Genomic DNA, 17,466 nt, shown 5'->3' with positions numbered 1-17,466 from the left:
GCTTTCACTGCCTCCGGGGCCGCTCTGTAGCCTACGAACTCCGAGGAACCAAGACGCGGGTGACAGCAAGGACGTTGCAAACTTGCGCGGTGGCGGCCAGAGTCTTGACTCTGCAGCACTTGAGTCTCCGATTCTGGTTCCAGAAGTTCAGCTGGCAGTGCTGTCCGAAGACTTCCTGCAGCAGAGGTCGCCTGGAGGGGTACTAGAAAGCAGTCCCCTACTTGACTCTCGCCCAGGCTCGGGAAGCGGAGCTCAGAGGAGCCGAAAGGGAGGCTGGAGGAGGCCAGGATAGCGGGTGCCGGCTTAGATCCACGGTTCCCAGCCTGAAAAGTTGCGGAGGGTTGGAGGCTGCCGGGAGAGCTGACAGACCCCAGGTCCGGCCGCGGGGGGCAGGAGAGGACGGTACCCAATTGCCACCTCCCTTCAGCCGTAGTACTTTCTGTCATTCGGGAGCGCAGCGAGCTACAGACCGGGGGCGCGGCACTCAGCGTGAAGAGCAAGAGGTACACGGTCCAGCTGTCGAACCCAGCGCGTTTGTGTTCTCTGGACGCGCCCCTGACTTCCAGCTCTGTTTTATTCAGACCTCTGCTTGCCTCCTTGCAGCTTGGAGAAAGCAAGGGAATCAAGATCAGATGCAAGGAGCCCTTTAGGACCAAGGACTGTTTGTAGCCCTTTGCGTTTGCAGGAAAGCGAAGGCCAAGGCTGGGCCAGGAGAGTCGGGAGACTAATATAAACAGCCCTCCCCTGACGGGATGGGAACCACCCGGCTCCTGTGGCTGCTGCCGCTGCTGCTTTCAGCGGCAGCCTTGGGCTCCGGGACCCCGACCGAGCAGCGTGCGGGCTCACAGGCAGTTGGGGCACCATTGCAGCCCCGAGAACCGCTCAGCTACTCGCGCCTGCAGAGGAAGAGTCTGGCGGTGGACTTCGTGGTGCCCTCGCTCTTCCGTGTCTACGCCCGAGACCTGCTGCTGCCGCCGCCATCCCCCTCCGAGCCGAGGGCTGGCCGGCTGGAGGCGCGCGGCTCGCTGGCTCTGGACTGCGCCCCGCTGGTTAGGCTGCTGGGGCCGCCGGCGGCCAGCTCCTTGTCCCCAGCCGCGGACCCGACGCTGTCCAGGGTGCTGAAAGGTGGCTCGATACGCAAGCTCCGGCGCGCCAAGCAGCTGGTGCTGGAGCTGGGCGAGGAGGCTATTCTTGAGGGCTGCGTTGGGTCCCCAGAAGAGGCGGCCGTGGGACTGCTCCAGTTTAACCTCAGTGAGCTGTTTAGCTGGTGGATTCGTCACGGCGAAGGGCGGCTGAGGATCCGCCTGATGCCCGAGAAGAAGGCATCGGAAGTGGGCAGAGAGGGAAGGCTGTCCGCGGCGATTCGCGCCTCCCAGCCCCGCCTTCTCTTCCAGATCTTTGGGATCGGTGAGCAGCTCCCGCCAGAGTGTGCTGGGATTCGCATTTTTTAGTTACATGGATTTGCAGCCACTATTATCTAACTGTTCCCCTCACCCGTCTTTCCCAAAAGCTTCTTAGCCTTCTTTCCTTATTCCTAAAGTTAGACTGTAATTTACTTTTTTCCTGAGGCCGATCGCTCCCAAGGACCTTCCTTCCTTTTTTAGCAATCGAGTTGGGAGAAAAGTTTTCTGTTTTTGGCATAATGCCCTCTACACAAGGTCCAAGCCAGAACTGGTTACCTTTCTTCCTGGAGCCCTAGAATGGTTGAAACCCTCCTATTATTTCCAAGTTCCAACTTAGTACTACATCTGAAAACTATTATCCTTTCACTCTCCTCCATGTTTCTCTTCATGATCACCCACAGATTTGGGGTATAATTTCTTAGGGAATATAAAGGTGCTCTTCATATTATTGAATGCCTTCCAACTGTTACTTCCCAAGGGATTCACTCTTCCTTGTTAATTCATTGCACTACCTCTACTCTTACCCCCTGTCTGCTTTGCACTCTCAGACCCTCATCTTCTCAGATGTCCTGGGAGAATCCCAGAGGAAATATGGATCAGGGAACAGGAGGAGGTGTGGAAAGAGGGAGGAAAGTTGTAAAGATTGTCTTGCTTTGAGGAAGTCACTATGAAGCCAGGAAGGAAAAAATAGTTGGCTTTCTTGTTTCTCTTCCCCTTCCCTTTCCTCTTCCCTCCTCTGATTTTTAGCTTGAATGTCTGCAGCCGCAGCTCTTGGTGATAGTCTCTGGCAGCCGTTTCACTGCAGATCTCTCTGCTGGAGACTCCTGAAATGAGGTTTCTGTTTCATTTACTCCCTCATTTCTTCCCATATTCACTGAGTTGGGGATGTGTGTGCAGCACTTACTTCTAACTCTTTCAAGTGATAATTTGACTGGAAAACCAGGTAGTTTTGAATGGATGTTTCTCTTGTAAGAGTGTCGGGGAAGAACTCCTGAATAAAATATACCATGCAAATGAATGAGCAAAGCACAGAAGAGAAATCATGTTTTTAAACAGCCTACACTAATTCCATTGAGAAAACCCAGCTTCTTTTCTATCATCCTCATCATTAGAAATAAATGAAGTTCTTATGCTCCACTGGCCACTAATATCAAGTATTAATTGGATGGAAAGCATTGAAAAATGGCCATTGTAGAGCTACAAGTATGTCCCATGCTTGTTCAAGCACACACACGTACTCCCCACACAGTCAATATTCTTATGCAGCAGAGATATTAAGAAGCTGAGATTCTGTAGTCATTATGCAGAAAACATCCTGGTATATGGTCTCCAAGAAAAGAACAAGAGTAGATGCATATTTCAGCATCAGCATTAGTGGCATTGGCACTCAGAATGACCCCTGTGATCAGTGCTGGAATTCATACACTCCATAGTAAAAGATAGGGTCAGATGAGTTTGCTAGTGCCTCAGTGAAGTGAGATGGAGAATGATACAATTGTCCCACCAAGGATACTTTTGTAAAGAACAGCTGGGTTTTGATGTCATCATGCCTTCTGTGGTTTATATACACATTCTCTTTTAGTGCCCAATGTTTTAGTGATAGAAATAAAAATGACTTTTTCTCTGGGAATGAAGATTTTCTTCCACTTTCATATCTATAAGCCTTTCTGGAGCGTCCTCTATTACCTCTCGTTAAATGACCATGGGCCAAAGCAATCTATATTTGCTGTTGTCATTATCACATGCAGCCCCAAACTTGCCAACTATAAACATGTGGATTGCAAGATGCTACCAGTGGGTGTTTCTGAGAGTCACATGTATAATGCATTTGAAGAATATAGTACTACTTCATTCAAGCCCCACATAATGAGTTGATGGTACTACTGAGTGGGGGAGTTTCAGATAGAAAGGAGTATTCTCTAAGAGCTGCTCTGCTACTGACTATAGGAGGCAGTGAGCATCCCAAGTCTTTCCTCGGCAGTGCAGTCTGTTTGGCAGCTGGACCAAGCTCTTATGCATCATTTGACACATCTAGCAATGCTGGTTTCAGAAAGAGCCAGGATTCTGCCATTAAAAGGCTAGAAATTTTGGCCAAGCATTTTTCAGTAGGATTGGGATCAAATGATTATTGATGGGATCAAATAAGACACTAAGTGTAACTGGATGAGCTCCCTATGACCTCCAGAGAGGCAGACAGCTTATTGAAAAGCACTTCAGGCCTGTGGTGATCACACTTGGAAGAGGCTGGTCCCTCCTGTCTCTGAGGACATATGCTGTCTGCAGTTAGGTAGCTTGCCAGGAAGGACTAGCCTCTCATTTTACCATTACCTCCCCAGCCTCATTCAGGTGCAGTCTCCATTGTAGACCTTCCCACTGAGTGGACACACCCTGCTATAATCATGTTTCATGTTTGGGGCAATGTAAATCATTGTGGTTCCATTTGGTTTCTTGTATGAAAATTCAGGCTTAGGTTCTGCCACAAGGATCGATTTTGCTGTTTGTCATTTTTGGGAAAATGAGTTTTATTCTTTTCCCATAGACTCTGATTTATAGAAAGGACATAAACACTTCTGTGGCATCGGATCTTCAATCACAAAGGGAAAGTAGGCAAAGCTCAGTTCATCTTTTCCTGCTTCTGCCTAAGGGGCTGGTGGTCTTGTCTAGAGGGGAACAATGGGGAGGGAAAAAGAGGGATGATGGTTTTACCATCCTTTGTAGTGAGGGGCCTGAAGTACCCTATTTTTCTCAGATTGAATATTCAAGTTTCCTAAACTTGAGCAGGACTATGACTAGGGATGTGGCAAAAAATGGGAAAGTACCCAGTTAGAACAGAGTGAAACCTTTGAATTGCTCGTGGTTTGGGTTTTCTGAGGACAAAAGGATGCCCGAGAGGCCTTATGATGAATGACATGCTCATGCTTTTCTTTTTTTTTTTCTTTGTGGGTTGCTGTGAATTCCTAGAGGGAAATCAACATTTTGGTCTGTAGCAATTCTCCAAAAGAGTCATTCATGGAGATGAAATAGAGAGGCAGTTGCTGGGATTATATGAATGGTGATGTACTATCCTGAGACATCCCAAATCACATAAAAGATGTTTACCTGGGGGCCAAGGCATTGCCCATAGCCCTGGGTAATATTCTGGTTTGTAGGTGTTTTGAGATCAGCTTCTTCCACCCTTCCAGGTGAGGGTCTAGAGGATGTTGGGGGATTGGAGGGCCTGTTTTCCTACATACACTCCCTCTCCACTCCAGGAAAGGGGCTACATGACTTGGGTCTTTACATGTGTGGGGGAGAGTCCTAAGCAATTTAAGTAGAGGTATGCAATACAATACACCTGACCCTTGACCACACTTACCAGTCAGTCTCTTCCCATTTCATCTGGAGAGGGCATAGAGAGTAAAGGAAGATAGAGAGGAAATGTGAGCTCCCAGAAGGGATATCAGTTATTGGAGGTGAATTGGGAGACTTGGAACTAGTCCAGAGAAGAGCAGAGTGCTGATTTAAGAGTTGAAAGGACTGATTTATGATGAATGATGAAAAGAATTAAATATATATGGCTGGGCTAAAGTGGTGATGAAGGGAAAGCCATGGTAACAATCCACAGATCTTGGAGGAGGGAGACTGGCACTGAAGGAGAGGAGTTATTTAGTGTGGCCGTAGAAGTAATAGGATGAGACTTGTAGAAGGAAACTTTAGGTTAGATATCAGGAACCTTATTTTCTGAAATTGATATTCCTCTGACTATGGAATGGAATTCTAAGGGAGCAGGGAGTCAGGTGAGATGTGGGTCAGACAAGCCACATTGTTCATAATTGATACGTTCTATATTTTTAAATGTTGAGAAGCCACAACAAGCAGGGGATCTGGGACAGGGAATGGCAGAGTGAATCAGGATGTTCTGGGATCTAATTCCTGAGAGGTTTGGGGCATTGGTGTTTCTAGGGGAAAAGAAAAATATTGATAAGTATCTTTGAAGTTGGTGGGAAAAGCACACAATAGGACTGTTAGTGAAAAAATATTTTTAAATTACTAGTTTCAACTGGGCATGGTGGCACACACCGATCGATAATCCCAGCAGCGTGGAAGGCTGAGGCAGGAGGGTGAGAGTTCAAAGTCAGCCTCAGCAAAAGTGAGGCATTAAGCAACTCAGTGAGACCCTGTCTATAAATTAAAAAAAAATAGGGCTGGGGATGTGCTCAGTGGCCAAGTGCCCCTGAGTTCAATCTTGGTTGGTACAAAAAAAAATTACTAGATTTATTCCTTCATATCCCCCAAATTAAACACAGATTTTTTTTCTTTGGGTTATGGTCTATAGGTCCAGTGGGGGAAGGTACTCTTCTTAGAGAATGATATATCTAAGACACATCTTTAGGTGTGTGTGTGTGTGTGTGTGTGTGTGTATGTCTTTGTGTGTTACTGTCATTGGCAGGGTAGGAGACCACAGGGTCTTGAGAGGATGAGATTGGTTCTAGATTTGGTGGACTCTTATTGACTGCTTGAACATTCTTCAAAATGTTGAGAATAAATATGGCTATTCCAAAGATGAAGTTTGTCTACATCTAATTGAACATTCCACAAAATCATAAAAGAGAAAAAAGATCCACAAGAGGTTTTACAGAGTATGGGAGGAGAATCTTACCATTAATACCAATAAATATCTTTGAAAGAAGTTGGGTTTCTGAAGATCAGGAGGAACTGGCCCGAGTGTGGGGAAGAGAGGAGGAGCTGTGCCAGCCAAAGTTGCCACGTCCTGCCACTGTTAGGATTACTGCCTGATAATCTCACTTCATGGGAATTTGCCCGGCCTGACCCATAAAAGGACATTTTGCTGTTCTTTATAACTGTTATTAATGTCCTGTTACAGTTGTAAGGAACTTCACAATTTGTAAAGTTCTTTCACATTTATTATTTTTATTAATCCTGTAGTAGCTAGGGCAGTTGTCCACTTTATTTTATAAGTGGAATAACTGTAATCAGAAGGTTGAGAACACTTTCTCAAGGTTGGACAAGTACGAAGCAGTAGACCTAGAAACTTTCATTTGTTCATTGAGAGGTTATGAGATGCCAGATGCTGGCTAGATACTGACCAGAGCCACAGTTCTCCTGGTCTTCTAATCAGGGCTTTTCCACTGAGAAGATAATTTCAAGATGCAAATTCTGAACAACTAAGACATAGAAGTAGGTGAAAACCTTTCCCATTATGCTTTTCAGAGACCCTGCCACAAATATTTGGTGGGCCATAGCCATGGCTTAGAAAAATTACTTAAAATATTTGAGACCTTTTTCCTTATTATAAAAATGAGGATAGTAATGGTTTCTAAGTGTTTCTAATTGGGGATAATAATAGTTCAAGGTGTTGTCATGGAAATTAAATTAGATGTTGTATACAAATCTTTAATCAAATGCCTCATGGATAATGAAGTGTTCCATCAATATGATTCCTTATGGTTTTTCTCACACCAGTAACATTCCAGCATCCAGTCTATAAGCCGTACATTTTACAACTCTCAGAGTTTCATGTGCATCTTTGTCTGTCTGAATGGTGCCATCCAGAGTTGCATCATCCCTATGCATGACCACATGTGGTGACCTTGGAAATAGCAGTGATGCTATGGGTTCCCCATAGCTTCTTACTGCAACTAGCTTCTTATTCCCAAGAGATGCAAGGTAGGACCCGTGGGAAGTGCGGGGAGTGGCCACTGGGGTAGTATCTGTTGTCTCATCATGGAAGGCTTTTTTCCTCCTAGAAATGTGGAAGAGAAGGAGGATTGAAGCGTGATATTTACTTCATTTCTATCAACATGTATCCTCTTGTAGGTCTTTTGACCTTGGATTCAGTCCAAAGATTCAAGCAGCATATTTATAATCCAACTTTTTTTCCATAGAAAGACACCAAACCTTAACTTTGTGAGAATATGAAAGCTTATACTGAGAAAGACCAAGATATAGACATTATAGAAGAGTAGATTTTAGATAGTGGATCTTCCTTGCCTGAGGGTGATCTGTCCAGTCCAGGCTCTGCCATTCGCAGGGACGTGCAGAACCACTGGCCTCTGGGAATTCCTATATTCTAATTAACTGGGCTGCGCACTTCCCTCCTGTTTCCAGCCTCACCATTCATTATCATCATGTGGAAGACATGGACAGATAGGTACAGTACCAATGGGTTAATGGACACGGGCCCATTATGAGCAGTTAAGCCTTTAAGATTCCCTGAAGACATATAACCCAGGGACTTGGTTGGAAGGCTGCCTCAGGATAGTGCCTCAACCTTAAAAAGGTCATTAAGCAACCACACAGCATTTTGTAGGTAATGATTTTTACAAGCCATAGCTGAGCACTTGCCTCCATCCTTACATTTGATGATAATTTACATCTCCAGAAGATGCACATGCATATCATCTGTATTTGGGAGCAAGGAATGAAACATGTTGGTTTGGGTGGTTGTAGGTCCAAAGATCCTGTGAAAGAGCTGAGAATAAAGCTATCAAGGAACCTCATGGATGTCTTCTTCCTTAGAGCCATCATGTTGCTCTCTGGTCTATGAAGTAGCCTCTGTTTTCTCAACCTTGTGATGACCTTGGCTCTTTCATATAGGGTCGAGGTATGAAGGAGGGGTAGCTAAAAGAGAGTGTTGACCTGGTGGTGATGTGGTGATGTGGTAAGAAGGTGGGAGATATCTGCCACCATTTTTGGTGAGCTGGATTTCTCAGAACAATTTTTTTTCCTGTTACACATTTTTAAATGAACTTTCCATCAGGCTGTTCTGAGACGGAGTCCCTATCCAGGCAAATTCTATCAGCTTCCTTTGGTGGTATGCTGGGACATGTTCCAGAAAGTTGGAGGTCTCAGAACAGGACAGGAGAGCTCCCTTGGGACAGGTTCACCCAATTATTTTATAAATTAAGTCTTATTCCTTGCCTTTTTTACCTTTCTGGCTAAGTAACAGCAGGTTCATGGAGAGATAGGCAGTTGGAATTTCTTAGAGTAAGGAAAAGGCTAAAGGGAAGGTGTGACAAAAGTCTGAGCTCAGAGGAAGTCTGAGCAGAGAAGTCATTTTTCCCAGTTCCAGGCTCTTTTGCAGGGGAGGGGTAACTGAGGATTGAACTCAGGGTTACTCCATCACTGAGCCACATCCCCAGCTCTGTTTTGGATTTTATTTAGAGACAAGAGTCTCACTGAATTGCTTAGAGCCTTGCTTATGCTGAGGCTGGCTTTGAACTTGTGATCCTCCTGCCTCAGCCTCCTGAGCCACTGGGATTACAGGCATGCAACATGGTGCCTGGCCTAATTTCAGGCTCTTATAGCAGTGAATCTATGCGATATTATGACACAGGAACCTTCCTTTTAACAACGGAAAGTGATTCTTTTTAAATTGCAAGATTACAAAAACAGTAAAGTACATTGAGAGTACTAATCTTGTGCATAGTTTGATGATGATTTACATATATCACATCCATATAATCACCACCAAGATCCAGATTCAAAACATTTCTAGCATGAAGTTCTCTGCAATACTTTTCCAATCTGTATCCATCCTCCCTTACCTCAAGGTAACCATCCGTGATTCATAAGTCATCAGTAGTTGTGACTATTCTTGAATAGTCACATCACATAGATGGGATTATACAATGTGTCTTCTTTTGTGTTTGAGTTGTTTTACTGAACATGGTTTTCTGTGATATTCATCCACACTGTGGTGGGTAATTGTATTCTTTCCTTTTTATTGCTGTATTGTATTCCTTTGTATGGATATACATTGTTTCTTTATTAATCCTGCCCTTTTTTGCTAACAAGGATTTGAATATGTGGTAGAGTTAAAAGTAAAAGAAACTTTCCCCCCTAAAATGCATAGAACACATCACAGACCTGGTGTCAAAGTTCTGCTCTATCATTTATTGGACCAAGGCTATTTATTTTCTTGTCTATATACTTTAGTTTTTTTTTAACCTGTAAATTGAGAACAAATAATATCCAACTCCCAGGGTTATTGTGAGGATTACTTGGGATAAAGCATATAGAAGGTCCAGATACCTACCCTGTGTTCAACAAGTGTTAGTTTCTATCCCCAACTCTTGATAATATATTTTTTTTCCTTTGGTGGCCAGATGGATACTATAAAAAACTCTTACTGAAGCAGGTAAGGGAAGCTTTTATAAATGAGGTCATTAGCCTGCAGAGGTAAAAGTAACAACCAAGGACTCTGAAAGGTACATGAGATAATTATAATCAGTCATTTTATGTATTAATAAATGACTTAATAAAAATAGTTCTTATGTTCAGTTTAAAATTAACAGAGAAAATAAACTATACAATCAATAAATATATTTTTTTAATTTTTTATTGTTGGTTGTTCAAAACATTACATAGTTCTTGATATATCATATTTCACACTTTGATTCAAGTGGGTTATGAGCTCCCATTTTTACCCCATATACCGATTGCAGAATCACATCAGTTACACATCCATTGATTTACATATTGCCATACTAGTGTCTGTTGTGTTCTGCTGCCTTTCCTATCCTCTACTATCCCCCCTCCCCTCCCCTCCCCTCCCCTCTTCTCTGTCTGCCCCCTCTACTGTCATTCATTTGTCCCCCTTGTATTATTTTTCCCTTTCCCCTCACTTCCTCTTGTATGTACTTTTGTATAACCCTGAGTGTCTCCTTCCATTTCCATGCAATTTCCCTTCTCTCTCCCTTTCCCTCCCACCTCTCATCTCTGTTTAATGTTAATCTTCTTCTCATGCTCTTCGACCCTACTCTGTTCTTAGTTACTCTCCTTATATCAAAGAAGACATTTGGCATTTGTTTTTTAGGGATTGGCTAGCTTCACTTAGCATAATCTGCTCTAATGCCATACATTTCCCTGTAAATTCTATGATTTTGTCATTTTTTAATGCAGAGTAATACTCCATTGTGTATAAATGCCACATTTTTTTTATCCATTCGTCTATTGAAGGACATCTAGGTTGGTTCCACAGTCTTGCTATTGTGAATTGTGCTGCTATGAACATCGATGTAGCAGTGTCCCTGTAGCATGCTCTTTTTAGGTCTTTAGGGACTAGACCGAGAAGGGGAATAGCTGGGTCAAATGGTGGCTCCATTCCCAGCTTTCCAAGAAATCTCCATACTGCTTTCCAAATTGGCTGCACCAATTTGCAGTCCCACCAGCAATGTACAAGTGTACCCTTTTCCCCACATCCTCGCCAGCACTTGTTGTTGTTTGACTTCATAATGGCTGCAAACTCTTTAGTCTTAGGTTAGTTAGTACAGAGAGTCATAAATTGAGTGAGGAAAAGTTGGACAGAAACATAATTACATTTACCTAAAGACAAAGGCAAAAATGATTGAGAAACATAGAGACACCGTGAAGAAAGTGGGAGAGGAATGCAGAAGATGTTTTAGAGGCAACCCAGGAAAACAGAAGCCAAATTATCTTTGGGACACTGAGAGGCATAGACATAGAGAAAGAGACCCAACACATGGCAGAGAATTTGCTGGGGAGAAGGGAGGGAACACTTGATTCTTTTTAGCCTGGAAGGATTCTGACCTGATGTCAAAATCTCTCAACCTGAGACCAACATTATGTAATAATTGTTTTCAGATTTATTGAAGTATAATTCACATACAAGAAAATGTGCCCATTTTGGCTGTACAGTTTGAGTTGTTAGATAGATATACAGTTTTGTGTAATGACCACCCTAATTAGGATGGAGAAAAATGTTTTCAAACCCCTGAAAGGTTCTTTTTGACCTTTTGCCATGAACCTCACATTCTCTGATATAGGAAACTTCTGATTTGATTTCTATCTCCACAGATGAGTTTTATCTGTTCTGGAGGTTCATAAAAGTGGAAAATTGAAGAGTTATGTATTCTCTTTTGTGTCTGTCTTCTTTCACCTAGAATAATGCTTTTAAGTCGGGTGCAGTGGCACATGCCTATAATCCCAGTGGCTCAGGAGGCTGAGGCAGGAGGATCTCAAGTTCAAAGCCTGCCTCAGCATAAAGGAGGCACTAAGCAACTCAATGAGACCCCCCTCTCAAAATAAAATACAAAATAGGGCTGGGGAGGTGGCTCAGTAGTTGAATGCCCCCAAGTTCAATCCCCAGTACCAAATAAATAAATAATAAATACACAAAATAATAATGCTTTTGAGTTTATATGTGTTGTTGCATGCATTATAGTTTGCTTTTTATTGCTTAATAATGTTTCATTTTATGAATACACGACAATTCATTTATCCAATCATCATTTGATGGACATTTCCAGTTTGGGGCTCTAGTGAATAAAGCAGTTAGAAACATTTTGTGTATAAGTAATTTTGTGGATATATATTGTCAGTTCTTTTACATCCCTTGTAGAATTATTGGGTCTTATGGTAAATATATGTTTAACTCTATAAAACACTACAAAGCTGCTTTTCAAAGTGGTTGTGTCATTTTTCAGTCCCACAAGTAACACGTGAGAGTGTCGCTTGCTCTACATTCCAGAAGATACTTGATATTGTCAATATGTGTCAATATCTCCTTGTGGTTTTAATTTGCATTTCTTTTGTATTGAATATCTAATATTGCATAGTCAATCGCCCCAAAAGTTAGTGGCTTAAAATAATAGTTTATCTTCCATGGTTAGGAATTTGGGGAGAGCTCACTGGATGATTTTTCTTGGACTCTCTCATCAGATTGCAGTCTGACATTGGACAGAGCTGCAGCTGTCAAAAGCTTGACTGTGGCTTCAGAGTCCACAAAGGAAGCAGCTCGCCTGTGGGGTTGGCCAGCTTGCGCTGGCTCCCGTTGGGAGGTCTTGACTCTTCTCCAGGTGGTCTTCTCCACAGGACTGCTTCAACGTCTTCAGCCTATGGTATCCAGCGTCCCTCAGAGTGAGCATCTACTGAGATGATCACAGGAATTTTTCTCTTTATTTTGTAAATTTGATAAATTTTATTGTTTGATTTTTAAATGTTGAATTGGCTTTGCATTACCAGAACAAACCCCACGTGGTCATTATATATTATCCTTCTTATACATTCTTTCCCTCTGTTATCTTCATTCTGCTGTAATTATTTACATAGTATACCTGTTTAAATTTTAAATTTCCCATTAAAAAATAATTTGTCTCTCCTGAGAATTACATTTCCATCCATTTTCCAGAATTTTTATTTTTACCTTCTGGGACATAAGTAGAACAGCTTCTTTCAAGTCTTTGTCTGATAATCCCAACATCTGGATCATCTTCTTTTTGGCATCTGCTGATTATTCTTAGTCTTTAGAAATGATCACCCGGAGGGGAGGCGTTCGTATGTTGAGCAATTTTAGAGTGTATCCTGGAAGTGCTGAACATTGTGTTCCTCGGTCTGACATTTGGATGGGGTTTGAACCTTAGTTTTGCACTCAAAGCCTTTTATTTTTCTTCGACTCTGTCTGCACATGCATCATTCAGATTAATAAGTGGGGACCTTGGGCTGGTTCCTTCAGAGAGTTAGTTTTCTCTTGTGTCTGTGGGCCAAAATGAGCCAGATTCAGGCATTCTGCAAAGCCATGGGACGGTGCCATGGAAAATTAAGTACCCAGAGAAACCCTTTATTTGGGGTTGAAAAGCCAGACAAAGGGTCTTGATAACTCAGTGCATATGCAGATAAATCCCCATCCCTCCACTTTTTCCTTTCATTTCATGATGGTCTTCCCTCAGTGGAATCTGCATGGCTAGCTATCAAGGTCAGCAGTCAAAACTCCAGTGGAAACCCTGGTAGAAACCACATTTTACAGGCCAGAGAACTGGGCAAGGGGGCCCCTTCAGGTCAAAAAGTACAGAGGGAATCAACAATGTTTTATTTCTCCACATCATCTCCCTACTTTCCCAAAAGCCACTTGGTTCAAGTCAAAGGCAGTAACTATGTAATAGTAGCACAGGTAGATAAAGCTCTGAATTTAAGAAGAACACTTAAGAGATTTGGAGGAGGAAATGTGCTAATTGTTTTTTTTATCGATTTTTTTTAAAAAGTAAATGACAGCGGAATGCATTACAATTCTTATCACACATATACAGCACAATTTTTCATATCTCTGGTTGTATATAAAGTATGTTGACACCAATTCGTATCTTCATACATGTTCTTTGGATAACTGTTTTTTGTTTGTTTGTTTGCTTTTAGCTCTAGAGTCTATTTCCATTTTTATTTCTTTCCAAATATGTTTATGTTTTTCTCTAAGTCCTTAAACATATTTGTAATAGCCATTCTAAATTTCCTTCTGCTAGCTTTATTATTTCTGTCATTTCTACGTCTGTTTAAATTGATTAGTTTTCTCTTGGTTGTAGGACACTTTTTAACCGCTTCTTTGCACATCTGATAATTCAGTATTGATCCTGTGCATAATAAATATTACATTACAGAGTGTGAAGGCTTTGTTGTCTACATTCGAAGACTATTAAGGTTTCTTGGATAGTTATTTTACTTGCCCATCAATTTGATATTTTCAAGAATTGCTATTGAGCTTTGAGAGGGGAATTTAGAGAAGCCTTTATCTCATCATTAGTTGAGGCCTACTCTTATGGTTTGGCCTTTTTGGAATTTCCACCAAATGCATCAGGTGTTCAATGAAGTCCTTCCACTCTGATTATTAGGTTCCTAAACATGTCCCAAATCCATGGACTCTGGCAGTTGATCAGCCTTCAGTTCTCTGGTAGGTGTTCTTTTTTGGTAGCTGTTCTTTGTTCAGATGTGGAATCTCATGAATGAACAACTGATGTTCAGCCAGAGACTCCTGGGAGTCTGTGCAGTGTTATGGAGCGTTTGCTACCTTTTCTCTTTCTTCTCCTTCTCCAGTTTGCTTATTAGAAATTCAAGCTGCTTCCAGCTTCCCAGACTCCCATTTCAGTTACTTCTGGCCAGTGAGACCTCTGTGCTCTATTTAGGACCCTTCTTCCTGTGTCAGAATCTGGTAAATGCCTCCAGACAGAAAGTCAGGGCAGTTGCTATTTGTCTTCATGTTCTTGGGTTATAGTCCTGTGCTGCTGATCAATGACATAAAACATCTTTTTCATTCATTTTGACCATTTTTTTAAAGCTATTTATGTCAGAAGGACTAGTCTGGTGTTAGTTACTCTTTCATAGCTGGGAACTTATATAATGAGCTTTAAGATCATGGTCATGTTGGTCAGTGTTCTGAGATACCATGTAAATCCATATGAGAGGTGCCTACCAAAAAGAAATCAGATTTAAAAAATCCTCTTTGTAGCTGTCTGCAAGTTTGGACTTTTTCCTGAGAAAATTTATTGGTTAAATTTTTTAAAGAGTATTTACCAAGTTGAAGGAAGTACAATCTCTTCCTCCCAGAAGGAGATCATAAACAAGTTGTGGAGAAAGGCAGAAATGCTAATAAATAACTCTCATAAAAGGCAGTTCTTGAATGGTAGACAAATGGTACAAAGTGGTCATAGTTGTGCAGTGGAGGCTTCGAGAGATTGATTTCCTGCTAGGGCAATGAAGGACAGATTCATTCTGTCCTTCCAGATATCAAAAACCATTCTGTTAAAGGCAGATGAACTCTACTTGTTCAGTGCATGATGGAATTTTTGAAACAATAAGTGTATTGCCTTTTGGCAAGGAGTTAGGTCAAAGGATGTCTGTTGAAAATGATGAATTTCTTTTGGGATTGAGATAGGAGTTAAGTTAGAAAAACATTTACAGAATGAGGTGATTTGAGAGCAGGGTCTTGGAGGGAATGAAACATTTTTCTTGGAAAAGGATAGGGTAAAGGATAGGGTAAAGGGCTGTTTAATATGAGTCAATAATCCAATGTAATGCCCAGAAGAACAATTGGTTAGAGAGAGAAAAAGAAGAGGAAGAAGAGAGGAGAAAGGGTAGAGAGAAAGAGATGGACAACAGACATAGAGACAGGCAGAAAAAAAGAGTAGCGTGTGTGTGTGTGTGTGTGTGTGTGTGTGGTGTTGTGTTTAAGAAAGTAGAACTAGCCAGAGCAGAGAGGTCTGAGAAGCGTTGAGAATTCTGGGGAAGAGGTACCAGGTCAAATATTGTGGATTAGAGGTAGGGCTGGCTTACTTAGTCTGGAATTTAAATTTCTTGCTAAAGAAATTAGAAGGCATTTAGGTCTTCCATTGGGAAGATGCATGTTGATTGTAAACGTGTTGACTGTAGATTCTTCAGCAAATCTATTTTTGTAGTGGGTCTTGGACCTAGACCATGGAGAGGGCTAGTCTTGAAGCGGAGCCCTGAGAGGCTGGTGCACTGCCTTGGGGGTGACAGACTCACAACTGGGCCAACAAAGGCCCAGATATATGGGATACAAAGAGGAAGGAGCCAAAAGTCTAAGGGTTTGAGGTGGAGGCCTTGAAGACTTGTAGGAGTGCTGATAAAGAAGATGATTAGGAAAAGGATGTGGTCTGAGGGGACAGTGGTTGGCATGATGACAATTACGTCATGACATCCATCTGAAGATGAGCTTATCTGGTGTGGAATAAAACTATGGCACTGAAGTTGGGACAGGTGAGAGGTCCAGGCTGATATGGATGTGGGAGCTATTCACATAGACTTGGTGGTTTAAGTCTTGAAAGTTGGTGAGTTTTCCTGAGGGGGACAAGAGAGGAAGGAAGGTCACATGTTAGATTTAGGGAGGTACACAAATAGACCACGTAATGGAGTCAATGCTGCTACCAGGAAGGACTTGTTTCTGTTTTGTTTTGTTTTTTTACAAGAAGGAAGAGAGACCTCTGGATCCTGAGGGGTCAAGGAAGTTGAGCGAGGCAGATGCAGATGCGTCAGTCAGATGGAGTGAAAGAGCCATTGTGTTTGGCCAAGAGAAATTCACTGAGATGCCTCATGGAGAGAGGCTCAGGTAGGAGCACATTTTGAGAGACTGCTGAAATGAAAGCAAAATATGCCTTACCTAGTCGTTCAAGCAGTCTGTGAAGACATGAAAATACAACAAAATGAAATAACATTGATGTTAACAGATTCAGCAGAATGGAGAAAAATTGTATTAAGGATCGATGAAACTTCTTTAATGTTGAGAATTCAGAGGGAAAAAGCTAAAGAGAAAGGAGATGTCAGGAATCAGAAAGAAAGGGGTTTCTCTTCAGGTAGGAAGATCTTTCAACCTAGGCATCGATGGCCCTTAGATGCCATTCCATCCAGGCCCCTGTCTGCTCTGAAGTGGCCTCCAGAATTCTTTCATCTCATTAAAAAATATTTATGGGGATGCCTAAACCAGCATTTTATGAGACTGCTCTGTATTTGTGGAATAGATCTGGGAAACTATTTATCAGTGACGCAATGTTACTGCTTTGTAACTTAATTATAGCAGCTATCCTCGGACAAAGATTACTTAATTTAATCCTCATTGTCATATGGAAAAGTTGATTTTAGTATTATCTCCATTTTCCAGCTAAAGAAACTAAGGCTCAGAGAGGTTAGGCCATATGGTCAAGGTCACATAGTTATTAGTGAAGGATAGTGGTATTTGAATCCCAGCCTGTTTAACTCTATGCCTATAGTCTGTATGTCTTACTGTTCTCGCTTGTGACTATAGTTCTGTCCCCAAATATTGTCCTCTCTCCAACATGGGGGTTCTTCCAATGTCTGAAGTCAGTTTCCCCAAATAATCTGAATATTTTCCTTGTGTTTTTTTCTTCCTCCTCTTCTTTCTCTCCATTTTCTTTTCTTCTCCTTTCAAATTGCTGGGTTCTGCACAGAAAACGATGAACAGAGCAGATGTGGACTTTGCAGCCTGTTTTTCTGGATTGGCAAGGGAAGCACGTGCAAATTAACTACTGAAGGTATGATGACAAGTGCCGTGGAGCAGGCAAATGCCTCTAGTGTCTCTTGTCACTCTTCCTCAGAACTGTTTCAGAGCTCATGGTACCTACTTCTTTCCTCCGGAAACCCTCTGTTCTTAAGGTGTGGCCCTCACAAAAGGACAGGGTGATTCTCTGAGCATGGTGAGGCTCTTGAATTGGGAGACCTTGTCTTATGCAACTTAGAGTAGGAATGGGCCAAAGCATGGGCAGGAGGACTGCAGAGAAAGGACATGGCTTCCTTCTCTGAG

At 42.2% G+C, this 17,466-nt stretch overlaps 1 protein-coding gene across 1 annotated transcript in view; it reads left to right on the top strand.

Annotated features, from left to right (window-relative positions):
* The first annotated feature begins 752 nt into the window (after nt 1-752).
* Alk (ALK receptor tyrosine kinase) overlaps nt 753-17,466 on the top strand; it is a 643,754-nt gene continuing 627,040 nt past the window's right edge. Inside the window, exon 1 of the mRNA XM_027933420.2 lies at nt 753-1,407. Within this exon, the coding sequence (XP_027789221.1) occupies nt 753-1,407 (655 nt within the window). The remainder of the gene's footprint in view (nt 1,408-17,466) is intronic.

This window comes from Marmota flaviventris, chromosome 14 (genome assembly GCF_047511675.1).
Source record: "Marmota flaviventris isolate mMarFla1 chromosome 14, mMarFla1.hap1, whole genome shotgun sequence".
NCBI lineage: Eukaryota > Metazoa > Chordata > Mammalia > Rodentia > Sciuridae > Marmota > Marmota flaviventris.
This window is presented reverse-complemented; position numbering and strand designations above follow the sequence as displayed.